At 49.0% G+C, this 16955-nt stretch overlaps 1 protein-coding gene across 1 annotated transcript in view; it reads right to left on the reverse strand.

The window, feature by feature from the left end:
• LOC149440547 (vomeronasal type-2 receptor 26-like) overlaps positions 1–16955 on the reverse strand; it is a 68970-nt gene that overhangs the window by 7044 nt on the left and 44971 nt on the right. The window contains exon 3 of the mRNA XM_089658491.1: positions 3012–3135. Within this exon, the coding sequence (XP_089514617.1) occupies positions 3012–3135 (124 nt within the window). The remainder of the gene's footprint in view (positions 1–3011; positions 3136–16955) is intronic.

A 16955-nucleotide genomic window follows, 5' to 3' on the forward strand; every position in this document is an offset into this window, starting at 1 on the left:
TAAAGGGAGACAATACAGTTACAATGCAATACAAACTAGAGTATTAAGAGGGCCCGGCTCATAAGAGCTCACAATCTAATAGGGTGGGGCAAGTGGTACAAAGGGTTATAACTGTGGGGGTAGAGCTGATGGAAGTGATAAATGTGTGATTGGAGTCGTATAGTTACATAGTTACATAGTAAGTCTGGCTGAAAAAAGACAAAAGTCCATCCAATTCAACCATAGAAAAAAAAAAAGAAAAAGTTATAATCCTTCACCTACAGTTGATCCAGAGGAAGGCAAAAAAACCCAGCAAATTACAATCCAAGTTGCTCCTACAGGGAAAAACTTCCTTCCTGATCCCCCCGAGAGGCAATCAGATATTCCCTGGATCAGAACTGTAGAGGATTGAGAAGGTTGTTGTCAAGGAGGTAGCAACTCATACCACTGTGGATAAGGCATTCAAGAAGCTTGGAGGCAAATGGCAGCAGGGAGATGGGTCTTAGGTTATTCAAACAGGTGGGGTCCAGTGAGGATTTTTTTAAGTATGGAGGTGGCCAGTACATGTTTGAGCGTGGAGGGAAACGTGCCTGAAGAGAGGGAAAGGTTGAAGATGTGGGTTTGAGAGTTTAGGATGGAGCAGGAAGGTTGTCATAGTAATTGAGAGGGGACAGATCCAGGGGAAAGGTGGTGAGGTGGACAGAGGAAAGGAGTTTGGCAACTTCCTCAGTGGTAACAGGGTTGAAGGAGGAGTGTGGTGTTGGACTTGGTGTGTTGATTGGGAGAGAAAGCTGGATGCTGGCTATCTCATGACAAATTGTGTTGATTTTGTTATTGAAATGATTGGCAATATCCTGGGCAGTAAGCTAGTTGGTGGCTGGAGGCAGTGTGGGGTGAAGTAAGGAGTTAAAGGTAGAAAAGAGTTGACAGGATTTGAATGAGAGGGTTTTGGTGAGACTTGTGTAGTAGGTTTGATTAGCAGTATGGAGGCAGGAGCTGTATTTGAGAAGGAGGGATTTGTAGAGGGTGAAGTCTTTCAGGGATTTAGTTTTACTCTATACTCGCTCAAGAGCACGGCTGCATCTCTTGAGACTTCTGGTGTCATCTGTTTGCCAGGGTTGTGACAGGTGAGGCCTGTAGTGAGAGAAGCATGGTGTCCAGGAAGGATGACAGAATGTTGTTGTAGTCAGAAGTGCCCAGGTCTGGGAAGGACAGGGGAGCCATTTTATCATAAAGGCAGTCAGTAGCAGGATGAAGAAGGGAAGGTTGAGGTGGCCAAGTTTCCTGCGGGTAACCGTTTGATGGTTGGAGGCATGGGAGGTAGGAGACAGGGAAAGTGTGAAACTGAGAAGGTTGTGGTCAGAGAGAGGAAAAGGGATGTTAGAGAGGTTACAGGGAGTGCACAAGTGGGAGAATGCGAGGTTGAGGGTGTTTCCATTGGAGTAAGTGGTGGCTTGTGTTCATTGTATTAGGTTAAATGTAGAGGTTAAGTTGAGTAGTTGAGAAGTGGCTGAGGTGTTAACATTGACTGGAAAGAGATGCCTGTAGCAAAAAGCAAGAAAAAGAAAATAGTGCAGGGCAGACATGACTTAAGAGGGGGGTAGGAAAGACAAGAAAGGGTTAAGAGAAAAGTAGGTGGGAGTTAGAAAATGGGCAGGTTATTTGATTGGTGACGGGAGTGCAGGGTGGGGTCTTCCGCACCTTTGGGTGTGGTTGTGGGGGGTCATCCTATTCAATCCAGGATACAACATCATTGGAGCGAGCTTTCCTCCCACCCTCCCTGGGGGTGTGTGTGGGTGTTTTTTTTTTTCATTCTCGGTATGTTCTGGCTCCAAGGCGGTTGTTGGTCTTTGGAGGCGGCACATACTTTTAAGCTAAAGCGAATGGTTGGGACCCATCGGTGGGATGGTGTGTTGGGACCCATCGGTGGGATGGTGTGTTGGGACCAATCGGTGGGATGGTGTGTTGGGACCCATCGGTGGGATGGTGTGTTGGGACCCATCGGTGGGATGGTGTGTTGGGACCCATCGGTGGGATGGTGTGTTGGGACCCATCGGTGGGATGGTGTGTTGGGACCCATCGGTGGGATGGTGTGCCCGGGTGTATTTCTAGTGTTAATATGTGGTTACACCCCTTTAGCACCTGATGGGTAAATGCATGTACTAGCTTTTGGGATTTGAGCACAGGGATCTCTTGTTTGTTTCTTGGGTGTATTTGATCGCCTGTGCGTCTTTCATTTTTTGCACTATAAACAAAAAAAATATTTTTAGGAAAAAAACCTATATTTTGGACTTTTTGCTATAAAACATGTCCAGTAAAAAAATTTAAAAAATCTAATTTCATCATAATTTAGGCCAAAATGTATTCTGCTCTGTGTCTTCGCTAAAACAAATCCAATACGTGTAAATTAATTGGTTTACGTGAAAGTTATAGCATTTACAAATGGCGGGATATATACTGGAATTTTTTTTTTTTACTAGTAATGGAGGTGATCAGCGAATTATAGTGGGGCTGCGACGGGCATACTGACACGGGGGGGGGGAAGGGGACTGACTTGGTGTCACTGACATCCCCAGTGACAGCAATACAGTGATCAATGCTAATAAAATGCACCGACACTGTACTAACGGCACTGGGCAGGCAGGAGTTAACATGTGGAGCGATCAAAGGGTTACCTGTGTGCTGTGTTTGTGTTTCACTGTAAGCATTCTGCTATGCAGAGCCATACAAAGCAGTGTGCAGGAGCTGACAGGCGAGAGATCCGTGTTGTCTAAACACAGGTCTCTCCCCTGTTGGAGATACTCAGCGATCACCGGGTGCCAGCAAGTAATCACCGGCCGGGACCCGGTGATTGACAGCCGAGGCTGCGAATGGCGGTGCTACCCGGAACTGCGAAATCACATATATATACATGATTGTGCGCACCCGTTCCGAGCTGTAGCAGTATTTCTGCTATAGGGCGACACGGAACTGGTTAACTACATTGGTAAAGTCTGCCGAGTCCAACAATCACTAACAAATACAAACTGTACCGGAAATGTTGGATATCTCTCCTTCTGGACACGGGGAACACTCATAGCAGCATTTATACATGGAAGAGCCAAACTTTTTTCTGCTGCCGGGTAAACAGGGATCTGAGCATCGAGATATCAGAACCTGAAATCAGAAATTATTATTATTATCATTATTATTAACCCCTTCCATACCGGCACTGTCACCCCCTTCCTGCCCAGGCCAGTTTCCAGGTTTCAGCGCTCTCACACTTTGAATGACAATTGCGCGGTCATGCAACATTGTACTCAAACTTAAATTTTATCATTTTCTTCACACAACTAGAGCTTTCTTTTGGTGGTATTTAATCACTGCCGGGGTTTTTATTTCTTGCTAAATTACCAATAAAATACTGAAATTTTGAAAAAAAGCTCAAGTTTTTCTTTGTTTCTGTTATAAAAGTTTGCAAATAAATAATCGTTCTTCATAAATTTAGGCCGAGATGTATTCTGCTCCATGTCTTTGGTGAAAATAACCCAAATTAGGATGTATTATTTATCTGTAGGAAAGTTATAGAGTTCACAAACTATGGGATAGATCTGAAAACGATCAATCCTGAAGTACTGACAGCCAATCTAATTTCTTGAGGTCCAAGAATGTCAGGACAGGACAGATATCCCCCCAAATGTCAGGACGGTACAGATATCCCCCAAATGTCAGGACAGTACAGATATCCCCCAAATGTCGGAACAATACAGATATCCCCCAAATGTCAGGACTAGAGATGAGCGAAGAAATGAAAAATTCGATTCGACTGATTCGGCGAATTCGTGGACAATATTCGATTCGAGTCGAATAAATTCGCTGTGAATTTAACTTAAAAAAGGGTGTTTCTAGGCTTCAGAGAGACTTAATATTAGTGCAGAACACTGTACCTTTAATTTAAATGCCCTTGGAGTCTGCTGGGGAAGAGAAATAATACTGTCTGTCAGTATGACATGCAGATGAGTGCCGTCGATCTTAGAATCACCGCACACTTCACTCCTTTGGCCAGTCACGGGGCCAAAACCAGTGTTTGGAGCCACAGTGTGGCGGTGGAGGCAGCAGCAATGGGAGGCCATACAGCAACCTATGACAAAATGGAAACCAGCAGGAGCGTGAGGAGACCTGAAAGTGGCACATGGCAGAGTGGGAGCAATGGGAGGCGGTACAGGGACCCAGGTCACACTGTGGGCCCAGCAGCAGCGTGACCAGGCGGTACGGGGGCCCATGGCCGATATGGGGCTTGGTGGCACCTATGGAAGGCCTGTAATCTGCCAGCAACCTATGACAAAATGGACAACCGCAGGAGTGTGAGGAGATTTCAAAGTGGCACATGGCAGAGTGGAAGCAATGGGAGGCCGTACAGGGACCCAGGTCACACTGTGGGACCAGCATCAGCGTGAACAGGCGGTACGGGGGCCCATGGCCGATTTGACCTCATTCATCCCATAGTCCTGCCGACTCACGAATAGCGTGGCCTCCTCAAAGGGCCTGAGCAAGCGCAGGTGTCACACATGAGCTGACAATGGCTGACATCTAAGTTACACAGGGAATACCTTTATCCGCTTTTAACATCAGGAAATCTGTGATGGCCTTTAGCTGTTCGTAAAGGCGGTCTAACATATGTAGGGTTGAATTACACCTTGTTGCAACGTCACAGCATGAGGAGTCGGTACGGGGGCCCATGGCAGATTACATGTCTGGCAGCAGCAATGGGAGGCCCGTAATCTGCCAGCACCCTATGTCAAAAAATTAAACACACCAGCAGTGTGAAGAGACCTGAAAGTGGCACATGGCAGCAGAGTGTGGCGATGGAGACAGCAGCAATGGGAGGCCGTACAGGGACCCATGAGAGACTCTGGACTTGGCAGCAGCATGAGGAGGCGGTATATAGGGGCCCATGGCAGATTAGGGGCCTGGCAGCAGCTATGTGAGGCCCGTAATCTGCCTGCACCCTATGTCAAAAAATTTAACACACCAGCAGTGTGAAGAGACCTGAAAGTGGCACATGGCAGCAGAGTGTGGCGATGGAGACAGCAGCAATGGGAGGCCGTACAGGGACCCATGAGAGACTCTGGACTTGGCAGCAGCATGAGGAGGCGGTATATAGGGGCCCATGGCAGATTAGGGGCCTGGCAGCAGCTATGTGAGGCCCGTAATCTGCCTGCACCCTATGTCAAAAAATTAAACACACCAGCAGTGTGAAGAGACCTGAAAGTGGCACATGGCAGCAGAGTGTGGCGATGGAGACAGCAGCAATGGGAGGCCGTACAGGGACCCATGAGAGACTCTAGACTTGGCAGCAGCATGAGGAGGCGGTATATAGGGGCCCATGGCAGATTAGGGGCCTGGCAGCAGCTATGTGAGGCCCGTAATCTGCCTGCACCCTATGTCAAAAAATTAAACACACCAGCAGTGTGAAGAGACCTGAAAGTGGCACATGGCAGAGTGTGGCGATGGAGACAGCAGCAATGGGAGGCCGTACAGGGACCCATGAGAGACTCTGGACTTGGCAGCAGCATGAGGAGGCGGTATATAGGGGCCCATGGCAGATTAGGGGCCTGGCAGCAGCTATGTGAGGCCCGTAATCTGCCTGCACCCTATGTCAAAAAATTTAACACACCAGCAGTGTGAAGAGACCTGAAAGTGGCACATGGCAGCAGAGTGTGGCGATGGAGACAGCAGCAATGGGAGGCCGTACAGGGACCCATGAGAGACTCTAGACTTGGCAGCAGCATGAGGAGGCGGTATATAGGGGCCCATGGCAGATTAGGGGCCTGGCAGCAGCTATGTGAGGCCCGTAATCTGCCTGCACCCTATGTCAAAAAATTAAACACACCAGCAGTGTGAAGAGACCTGAAAGTGGCACATGGCAGCAGAGTGTGGCGATGGAGACAGCAGCAATGGGAGGCCGTACAGGGACCCATGAGAGACTCTAGACTTGGCAGCAGCATGAGGAGGCGGTATATAGGGGCCCATGGCAGATTAGGGGCCTGGCAGCAGCTATGTGAGGCCCGTAATCTGCCTGCACCCTATGTCAAAAAATTAAACACACCAGCAGTGTGAAGAGACCTGAAAGTGGCACATGGCAGAGTGTGGCGATGGAGACAGCAGCAATGGGAGGCCGTACAGGGACCCATGACAGACACTAGACTTGGCAGCAGCATGAGGAGGCGGTATATAGGGGCCCATGGCAGATTAGGGGCCTGGCAGCAGCTATGTGAGGCCCGTAATCTGCCTGCACCCTATGTCAAAAAATTAAACACACCAGCAGTGTGAAGAGACCTGAAAGTGGCACATGGCAGAGTGTGGCGATGGAGACAGCAGCAATGGGAGGCCGTACAGGGACCCATGACAGACTCTAGACTTGGCAGCAGCATGAGGAGGCGGTATATAGGGGCCCATGGCAGATTAGGGGCCTGGCAGCAGCTATGTGAGGCCCGTAATCTGCCTGCACCCTATGTCAAAAAATTTAACACACCAGCAGTGTGAAGAGACCTGAAAGTGGCACATGGCAGCAGAGTGTGGCGATGGAGACAGCAGCAATGGGAGGCCGTACAGGGACCCATGAGAGACTCTAGACTTGGCAGCAGCATGAGGAGGCGGTATATAGGGGCCCATGGCAGATTAGGGGCCTGGCAGCAGCTATGTGAGGCCCGTAATCTGCCTGCACCCTATGTCAAAAAATTAAACACACCAGCAGTGTGAAGAGACCTGAAAGTGGCACATGGCAGCAGAGTGTGGCGATGGAGACAGCAGCAATGGGAGGCCGTACAGGGACCCATGAGAGACTCTGGACCTAGCAGCAGCATGAGGAGGCGGTATATAGGGGCCTATGGCAGATTAGGGGCCTGGCAGCAGCTATAGGAGGCCCGTAATCTGCCAGCACCCTATGTCAAAAAATTAAACACACCAGCAGTGTGAGGAGACCTGAAAGTGGCACATGTTTGAGGCATGATTCATGGCGGATTTAGTCAGTTGTGTCAGGAACTGGTGGTTTGAAATCCAGACTAATCCACGCCTGATTCATTTTCACAAACGTGAGTCTCTCCACACTTTGGGTGGACAGTCGTGTCCTCCGCGGAGTTACAATACCTCCTGCCGCACTAAACACGCGCTCCGATGCCACGCTACTGGCCGGGCATGACAGCCTTTCAAGGGCAAATTCAGCTAGTGGGGGCCAAAGGTCAAGTTTCGTTGCCCAGTAGTCAAGGGGATTGTCTACCTCGGTTGGCAGGGTGCTGTCCAAGTAGGCCCAAGCCTGTTGTTTGAGCTCCTGCTCCAGGTCCACCTGATGCTGCTGCTGCGGCTGGTTAGTAGTTTCCTCACTGCGCTGGTGAAGAAAGCTACTCATCATCGACTGCAGACTGAGGCAGCCGCTGCTGGTGGAGCTGCCACTGCTCCTACCACCCCACCCCTCCCCTGCTGCCATGGCAGCGGAACGCGAGCGCACAGGGCCCACAGTGTCTGAGGATGGACGTTGGCGCACAAAGGCAGAGACCAACTGACTACATAGGTGGTTTTTATAGTACGTAATTTTGGCCTCCCTCTCAGCAGGTGTGAAAAAGGCCACCATTTTGGACCGGTAGCGAGGGTCCAACAAGGTGGACAGCCAAAAGTCATTCCTCTGTCTGATGGTTATTATTCGGCTGTCGCTACGCAAGCAACCGAGCATGCTATGGGCCATTTGTGCCAAGGAATGCGAGGGACTCCCTGCCTCCATCTCCACAGCATACTGCAACGGTGCGTCTGGGTCCTCTGTCTCCTCCTCCTCCTCCTCTACCAGATGCTCCTGCTCCTCCACTCCTGTCCGCTGAGTGGAAAAACCACCCATTTCACTCAATAATTCCTGAGCACAAATGTCCTCCTCTACCTCCTCCTCTTCTTCCTGTCCTGCCCCCACAGGGGTCATGTGGCGTTGAGATCTGTGCGCCACGTCTACCGCACCCTGACCAGCCATTGTTAACAGCATTTGTTCCAGGACGTGCAACAGAGGAATGACGTCGTTCATCCCATAGTCCTGCCGACTCACGAATAGCGTGGCCTCCTCAAAGGGCCTGAGCAAGCGGCAGGTGTCACGCATGAGCTGCCAATGGCTGACATCTAAGTTACACAGGGGAGTACCTTTATCCGCTTGTAACATCAGGAAATCGGTGATGGCCTTTCGCTGCTCGTAAAGGCGGTCTAACATGTGTAGGGTTGAATTCCACCTTGTTGCAACGTCGCAGATCAGGCGATGCTGTGGAATTCCGTTCTGCCGCTGCAGCTCAATGAGGGTGTTCTTTGCGGTGTAGGAATGGCTGAAATGCATGCACAGTTTACGTGACATTTTAAGGATGTCTTGCAGTGGGATGGTGGATTTTAGGAACCGCTTGACAACCAGATTGAACACGTGAGCCATGCATGGCGCATGGCACAACCTTCCTTGACGCAGAGCAGACACCATGTTCTTTCCGTTGTCAGTCAACATGGTTCCGATTTTTAGTTTGCGCGGAGACAGCCATCTGTCGATTTCTCTGTTCATTACACTCAGCAGTTCCTCCCCTGTGTGACTACGTTCGCCAAGGCATACCAGGTGCAGCACAGCGTGACACCGTTGCGCCCTGCACATGTGATATGCCGGTCGGGTAATGGGACTTGGCACGGGGGTGGCGGCTGAGGACACGGCGGAAAAAGAGGTGGTAGAGGCGGACATGCTTGCTGGACCAAGGACGTGCAAACGTGGAGGCAAAAGCGTCGTGACCTGTCCAAGTTGCTGGTGCGGCTGTGCCGGCACCACGTTCACCCAGTGGGCCGTAAATGACATGTACTGTCCCTGACCGTAGTTACAGCTCCACACGTCGGCGCTGCCGTGCACTTTGGCAGAGACCGACATGCTCAAAGACTGGCCCACCATCTCTTCTACATGTGAATGCAGGGCTGGCACTGCCTTTTGGGCAAAGAAATGACGGCTTGGCACTCTCCACCGCGGCGCGGCACAAGCCATCATTTCTCGGAAAGGTGCTGAGTCCACCAGTTGGAAAGGGAGGGACTGCAGCACCAGCAACTTGGACAGGAGGACGTTCAGCTTTTGCACCGTCGGGTGCGTGCTCGCAAACTGTTGTCTCTTGGATACGGATTCCAAGAAAGACTGTTGACGGAATCCGAGAAGAGGAGTAGCAGGAGAAGGAGCATCTGAACGAGCGGAAGATGCCAATGAGCGACAACTCCCCTCAGCAGAGGTGTTGGAGCCTTGACTGGCTGATAGAGGGCGATTGACGACGTCGGGTGACGGAGCAAGTAACGGAGCGGGTGATGGAGCGGGGGCTGGGGCAGGCAGAACCGCCGTATGTTTATCACGGTTTTCCCAGGCCACCGAATGGTGACGCTGCATATGCTGACGCAACGCTGTAGTCCCAACATGGGCCCCCTGGCCACGCTTGCATTTCTGGCCACATAGTCGACATACGGCTACGTTTACTTCCTCGGGCGGCTTGAGGAAAAATTGCCACACCACCGAGTAGGAAACTTTGCCCCCGCTACTCTTCACTGGCTGACTGCTACTTCCTCCGTGCGCACCGGCACCACTACTGGCCGTGGTGGTAGGCTGCAGTGGAGCTGGTGCTCTACTCCGTGGACGTTTGGCTCCACTGACACTGATGCGACCCTGCTGCTGTCTCCTGGGCAACCCACCGACTGTTTTGCTCGCTGCCAAGCTGCCACCCTCTTCTCCTGATGATGCGGAAGAAATTGCCTGATGACGGCGAGGCTGCCAAGTGCGATCAACCTCCTCATCATCAAGTAGGGTCTCTGCCTCACTACTAGCCCCCTCGGCTGCGTCTGGGTCAGGAGACAGACCTGTCTCTAGACCGGCTACCGAGCCACTCTCCTCGCCAGTACTTGTTCGCTTGGCTGCTGAAAAGGCCGATGTCTCCCCCCGTTCCTGACCGCCCTCTGTTAGCTCTTCCTCACTGTACAGTGGGGCTGAGCCCACAGCATGCGATACTTCGCTTGGTGAGGGAACAGCAAAGGACAGGGGCAGGTAGAGGACACGTGATTTCAGTGGGCTTGGTCCCGGGCCATGCCAACTAACGGTTGTGTCTGACGTACCCACCGACCGTTGGCTGTAGGTGTCAGAGGTGACCTGGGAAGAGGAAGACGACCGAGCCAACCAATCAATGACGGCAGGGTTGTCGGTGGAGACACGACCGCTGGATGACACCGGGAGCACTGGCCTCTGGCTGCGAATACTGCTGCCTCGACCCCTTCCTCTGCTGCCACGTCTGCTCGCTCCTAAAACATTGCCTCCTCTGCCACTCCTCTGCATGTTGTCTGACATACTATTTAATTCAACGATTAGGTGTCCCTGAGTAACAATTCTCTGGCACTCAGTAACAATTCTGTCTGTCCCTGAGTATGAATTCTGTGGCCCTGAGTAACAATTCTGTGTCTGTGCGAGTAACAATTCTGTGTCTGTGCGAGTAACAATTCTGTGTCTGTGCAAGTAACAATTTTGTGTCTGTGCGAGTAACAATTCTCTGGCACTCAGTAACAATTCTGTCTGTCCCTGAGTAACAATTCTCTGGCACTCAGTAACAATTCTGTCTGTCCCTGAGTAACAATTCTCTGGCACTCAGTAACAATTCTGTCTGTCCCTGAGTATGAATTCTGTGGCCCTGAGTAACAATTATGTGTCTGTGCGAGTAACAATTCTGTGTCTGTGCAAGTAACAATTTTGTGTCTGTGCGAGTAACAATTCTCTGGCACTCAGTAACAATTCTGTCTGTCCCTGAGTAACAATTCTCTGGCACTCAGTAACAATTCTGTCTGTCCCTGAGTAACAATTCTCTGGCACTCAGTAACAATTCTGTCTGTCCCTGAGTAACAATTCTCTGGCACTCAGTAACAATTCTGTCTGTCCCTGAGTAACAATTCTCTGGCACTCAGTAACAATTCTGTCTGTCCCTGAGTATGAATTCTGTGGCCCTGAGTAACAATTCTGTGTCTGTGCGAGTAACAATTCTGTGTCTGTGCAAGTAACAATTTTGTGTCTGTGCGAGTAACAATTCTCTGGCACTCAGTAACAATTCTGTCTGTCCCTGAGTAACAATTCTCTGGCACTCAGTAACAATTCTGTCTGTCCCTAAGTAACAATTCTCTGGCACTCAGTAACAATTCTGTCTGTCCCTGAGTATGAATTCTGTGGCCCTGAGTAACAATTCTGTGTCTGTGCGAGTAACAATTCTGTGTCTGTGCAAGTAACAATTTTGTGTCTGTGCGAGTAACAATTCTCTGGCACTCAGTAACAATTCTGTCTGTCCCTGAGTAACAATTCTCTGGCACTCAGTAACAATTCTGTCTGTCCCTGAGTAACAATTCTCTGGCACTCAGTAACAATTCTGTCTGTCCCTGAGTATGAATTCTGTGGCCCTGAGTAACAATTCTGTGTCTGTGCGAGTAACAATTCTGTGTCTGTGCAAGTAACAATTTTGTGTCTGTGCGAGTAACAATTCTCTGGCACTCAGTAACAATTCTGTCTGTCCCTGAGTAACAATTCTCTGGCACTCAGTAACAATTCTGTCTGTCCCTGAGTAACAATTCTCTGGCACTCAGTAACAATTCTGTCTGTCCCTGAGTATGAATTCTGTGGCCCTGAGTAACAATTCTGTGTCTGTGCGAGTAACAATTCTGTGTCTGTGCAAGTAACAATTTTGTGTCTGTGCGAGTAACAATTCTCTGGCACTCAGTAACAATTCTGTCTGTCCCTGAGTAACAATTCTCTGGCACTCAGTAACAATTCTGTCTGTCCCTGAGTAACAATTCTCTGGCACTCAGTAACAATTCTGTCTGTCCCTGAGTAACAATTCTCTGGCACTCAGTAACAATTCTGTCTGTCCCTGAGTATGAATTCTGTGGCCCTGAGTAACAATTCTGTGTCTGTGCGAGTAACAATTCTGTGTCTGTGCAAGTAACAATTTTGTGTCTGTGCGAGTAACAATTCTCTGGCACTCAGTAACAATTCTGTCTGTCCCTGAGTAACAATTCTCTGGCACTCAGTAACAATTCTGTCTGTCCCTGAGTATGAATTCTGTGGCCCTGAGTAACAATTCTGTGTCTGTGCGAGTAACAATTCTGTGTCTGTGCAAGTAACAATTTTGTGTCTGTGCGAGTAACAATTCTCTGGCACTCAGTAACAATTCTGTCTGTCCCTGAGTAACAATTCTCTGGCACTCAGTAACAATTCTGTCTGTCCCTGAGTAACAATTCTCTGGCACTCAGTAACAATTCTGTCTGTCCCTGAGTAACAATTCTCTGGCACTCAGTAACAATTCTGTCTGTCCCTGAGTAACAATTCTCTGGCACTCAGTAACAATTCTGTCTGTCCCTGAGTAACAATTCTGTCTGTCCCTGAGAATGAATTCTGTGGCCCTGAGTAAGAATTCTCTGGCACTCAGTAACAATTCTGTCTGTCCCTGAGTAACAATTCTCTGGCACTCAGTAACAATTCTGTCTGTCCCTGAGTAACAATTCTCTGGCACTCAGTAACAATTCTGTCTGTCCCTGAGTAACAATTCTGTCTGTCCCTGAGTATGAATTCTGTGGCCCTGAGTAAGAATTCTCTGGCACTCAGTAACAATTCTGTCTGTCCCTGAGTAACAATTCTCTGGCACTCAGTAACAATTCTGTCTGTCCCTGAGTAAAAATTCTGTGGCCCTAATAACGTTTCTGTGGCCCTAAGTAACAATTCTCTGGCACTGAGTGAAAATTCTGTCTGTCCCTGAGTATGAATTCTGTGGCCCTAACTAGCGTTTCTTTGTCCCTAAATAACGATTCTGTGGCCCTCATTAACAAGTCTGTGTCCCTGAGTAATGGTTCTCTGTCCCTAAGTAACTTCTCTCTGTCCCCAATTCTCGTTTCTGTGGCCCTAACTCTGTCCCTGTCCCTAGTACAGAGCGGTCTGCCTCTGTTCAATGACTGCAGGCAAATGAAGATTTCCAAAATGGCCGCTATATATACCTCGACCATTACACAGTGCTGGCTGGCTGGCTGCTGATTGGCTGATGCGATCACATGTCGTTGAGGAATGCATTATGGGGCAGCGCGCCTTGTCTGCGCGCCTTCCCCGACATCCCCGCTCCGTCGCCGCACATGTCAGCCGCCATTTTCGGAAAAATTTCGATTCGCGCGTCCGAATTAGGCTGTTTTTCGGATTCGGCACGAATCGAAATTTTTCCGATATTCGACTCGAATTCCACTTCGGATACTTCGATTCGCTCATCTCTAGTCAGGACAGTACAAATATCCCCCAAATGTCAGGACAGTACAGATATCCCCCAAATGTCGGAACAATACAGATATTCCCCAAATGTCAGGACGGTACAGATATCCCCCCCAAATGTCAGGACAGTACAGATATCCCCCAAATGTCAGGACAGTACAGATATTCCCCAAATGTCAGGACGGTACAGATATCCCCCCCAAATGTCAGAACAGTACAGATATCCCCCAAATATCAGAACAGTACAGATATCCCCCAAATGTCAGGACAGTACAGATATCCCCCAAATGTCAGAACAGTACAGATCCCCCAAATGTCAGAACGGTACAGATATCCCCCAAATGTCAGGACGGTACAGATATCCCCCAAATGTCAGAACAGTACAGATATCCCCCAAATGTCAGGACAGTACAGATATCCCCCAAATGTCAGAACGGTACAGATATCCCCCAAATGTCAGGACAGTACAGATATCCCCCAAATGTCAGAACAGTACAGATATCCCCCAAATGTCAGAACGGTACAGATATCCCCCAAATGTCAGGACGGTACAGATATCCCCTAAATGTCAGGACGGTACAGATATCCCCCAAATGTCAGAACGGTACAGATATTCCCCAAATGTCAGGACGGTACAGATATCCCCTAAATGTCAGAACAGTACAGATCCCCCAAATGTCAGAACGGTACAGATATCCCCCAAATGTCAGGACGGTACAGATATCCCCCAAATGTCAGAACAGTACAGATATCCCCCAAATGTCAGGACAGTACAGATATCCCCCAAATGTCAGAACAGTACAGATATCCCCCAAATGTCAGAACGGTACAGATATTCCCCAAATGTCAGGACGGTACAGATATCCCCTAAATGTCAGGACAGTACAGATATCCCCTAAATGTCAGGATGGGACAGATATCCCCCAAATGTCAGAACAGTACAGATATCCCCCAAATGTCAGGACGGTACAGATATTCCCCAAATGTCAGGGCAGTACAGATATCCCCCAAATGTCAGGACGGTACAGATATTCCCCAAATGTCAGGACGGTACAGATATTCCCCAAATGTCAGGGCAGTACAGATATCCCCCAAATGTCAGGACGGTACAGATATTCCCCAAATGTCAGGACGGTACAGATATCCCCTAAATGTCAGGATGGGACAGATATCCCCCAAATGTCAGAACAGTACAGATATCCCCCAAATGTCAGGACGGTACAGATATTCCCCAAATGTCAGGGCAGTACAGATATCCCCCAAATGTCAGGACGGTACAGATATCCCCCCAAATGTCAGGACGGTACAGATATCCCCCCAAATGTCAGAACGGTACAGATATCCCCCCAAATGTAAGAACGGTACAGATATCCCCCAAATGTCAGGACAGTACAGATATCCCCCAAATGTCAGGACGGTACAGATATCCCCCCAAATGTCAGGACGGTACAGATATCCCCCCAAATGTCAGGACAGTACAGATATCCCCCCAAATGTCAGGACGGTACAGATATCCCCCAAATGTCAGGACAGTACAGATAATTAAAAAAATTAATGACTTGAGGTCTCCCCCAAATCCGTACCAGACCTTTATCTGAGCCTGCAGCCTGGCAGGTCAGGAAAGAGGGGGGAGATGATTGACACTCCCCCCCAAACCACACCAGGACACATGCCCTCAACATGGAGGGGTGCTTTGGTGCAGGGGGCTTCCCCCCACAAAGAAAACAATATGATCTGGTGCTTAACTAGGACCAATGGTAATGCAAACAATATGTAAGGGAGTCCTTATAAGTCCTAATTACTCTGACAAAGTCCTTTTAGGGCCCAGAATTCCACAATATACTAAAAATCTAAAGAGTCGCCGGCGGCAGCCGTCCACAGGGAGTGACCAGCTATGTAGGGAGGGACAGGAGGAGCCAGCTAAGTGCAGTATGTGTATAAAGACGGTTTATTAACCGCTTAAGGACCACCCTACAGCAGATATACTGCTACAGGGCGGCATCTGTGCACAGAATCACGCATATACTGTATATATATATCTGCGTGGGTTTCCTCCAGGTAGTCCGATTTCCTCCCACACTCCAACGACATGCTGGTAGGTTAATTGGCTCCTGTCTAAATTGGCCCTTGTATATGAATGTGAGTTAGGGACCTTAGATTGTACGCCCCTTGAGGGTTAGGGACTGATGTGAATGTACAATATATATGTAAAGTGCTGAGTAAATTGATGGCATTCTATAAGTACCTGAAATAAATAAATAAATATATATACCTACAGTGGGGCAAAAAAGTATTTAGTCCCCACCAATGGTGCAAGTTCTCCCACTTACAAAGATGAGAGAGGCCTGTAATTGGCATCATAGGGAGACCTCAACTATGAGAGACAAAATGAGAAAACAAATCCAGACAATCTCATTGGCTGATCTGGAAAGAATTTATTTGCAAATTATGGTGGAAAATAAGTATTTGGTCACCTACAAACAAGCAAGATTTCTGGCTCTCACAGACCTGGACCTTCTTCTTTAAGAGGCTCCTCTGTCCTGCACTCATTACCTGTATCAATGGCACCTGTTTGATCTTGTTATCAGTATAAAAGACACCTGTCCACAACCTCAAACAGTCACACTCCAAACTCCACTATGGTGAAGACCAAAGAGCTGTCGAAGGACACCAGAGACAAAATTGTAGACCTGCACCAGGCTGGGAAGACTGAATCTGCAATAGGCAAGCAGCTTGGTGTGAACAAATCAACTGTGGGAGCAATAATTAGAAAATGGAAGACATACAAGACCACTGATATTCTCCCTCGATCTGGGGCTCCACGCAAGATCTCACCCCGTGGGGTCAAAATGATCACAAGAACGGTGAGCAAAAATCCCAGGACCACACGGGGGGACCTAGTGAATGACCTGCAGAGAGCTGGGACCAACGTAACAAAGGCTACCATCAGTAACACACTACGCCGCCAGGGACTCAGATCCTGCAGTGCCAGACATGTCCCCCTGCTTAAGCCAGTACATGTCCGGGGCCCATCTGAAGTTTGCTAGAGAGCATTTGGATGATCCAGAAGAGGATTGGGAGAATGTCATATGGTCAGATGAAACCAAAATAGAACTGTTTGGTAGAAACACAACTCGTCGTGTTTGGAGGAGAGAGAATGCTGAGTTGCATCCAAAGAACACCATACCTACTGTGAAGCATGGGGGTGGCAACATCATGCTTTGGGGTTGTTTCTCCATAAAGGGACCAGGATGACTGATCAATGTACAGGACAGAATGAATGGGGCCATGTATCGTGAGATTTTGAGTGCAAACCTCCTTCCAGCAGCAAGGGCATTGAAGATGAAACGTGGCTGGGTCTTCCAACATGACAATGATCCCAAACATACCGCCCGGGCAATGAAGGAGTGGCTTCGTAAGAAGCATTTCAAGGTCCTGGAGTGGCCTAGCCAGTCTCCAGATATCAACCCCATAGAAAAGCTTTGGAGGGAGTTGAAAGTCCATGTTGCCCAGCGACAGCCCCAAAACATCACTGCTCTAGAGGAGATCTGCATGGAGGAGGAGATCTGCATGGGGGATGGGCCAACATACCAGCACCAGTGTGTGCCAACCTTGTGAGGACTTCCAGGAAACGTCTGACCTCTGTCATTGCCAACAAAGGATCTATAACAAAGTATTGACATGA

This window comes from Staurois parvus, unplaced genomic scaffold, assembly GCF_062004578.1.
Source record: "Staurois parvus isolate SC_StPar_1 unplaced genomic scaffold, SC_StPar_1.0 ptg001076l, whole genome shotgun sequence".
In the NCBI taxonomy this organism is placed as follows: Eukaryota; Metazoa; Chordata; class Amphibia; order Anura; family Ranidae; genus Staurois; species Staurois parvus.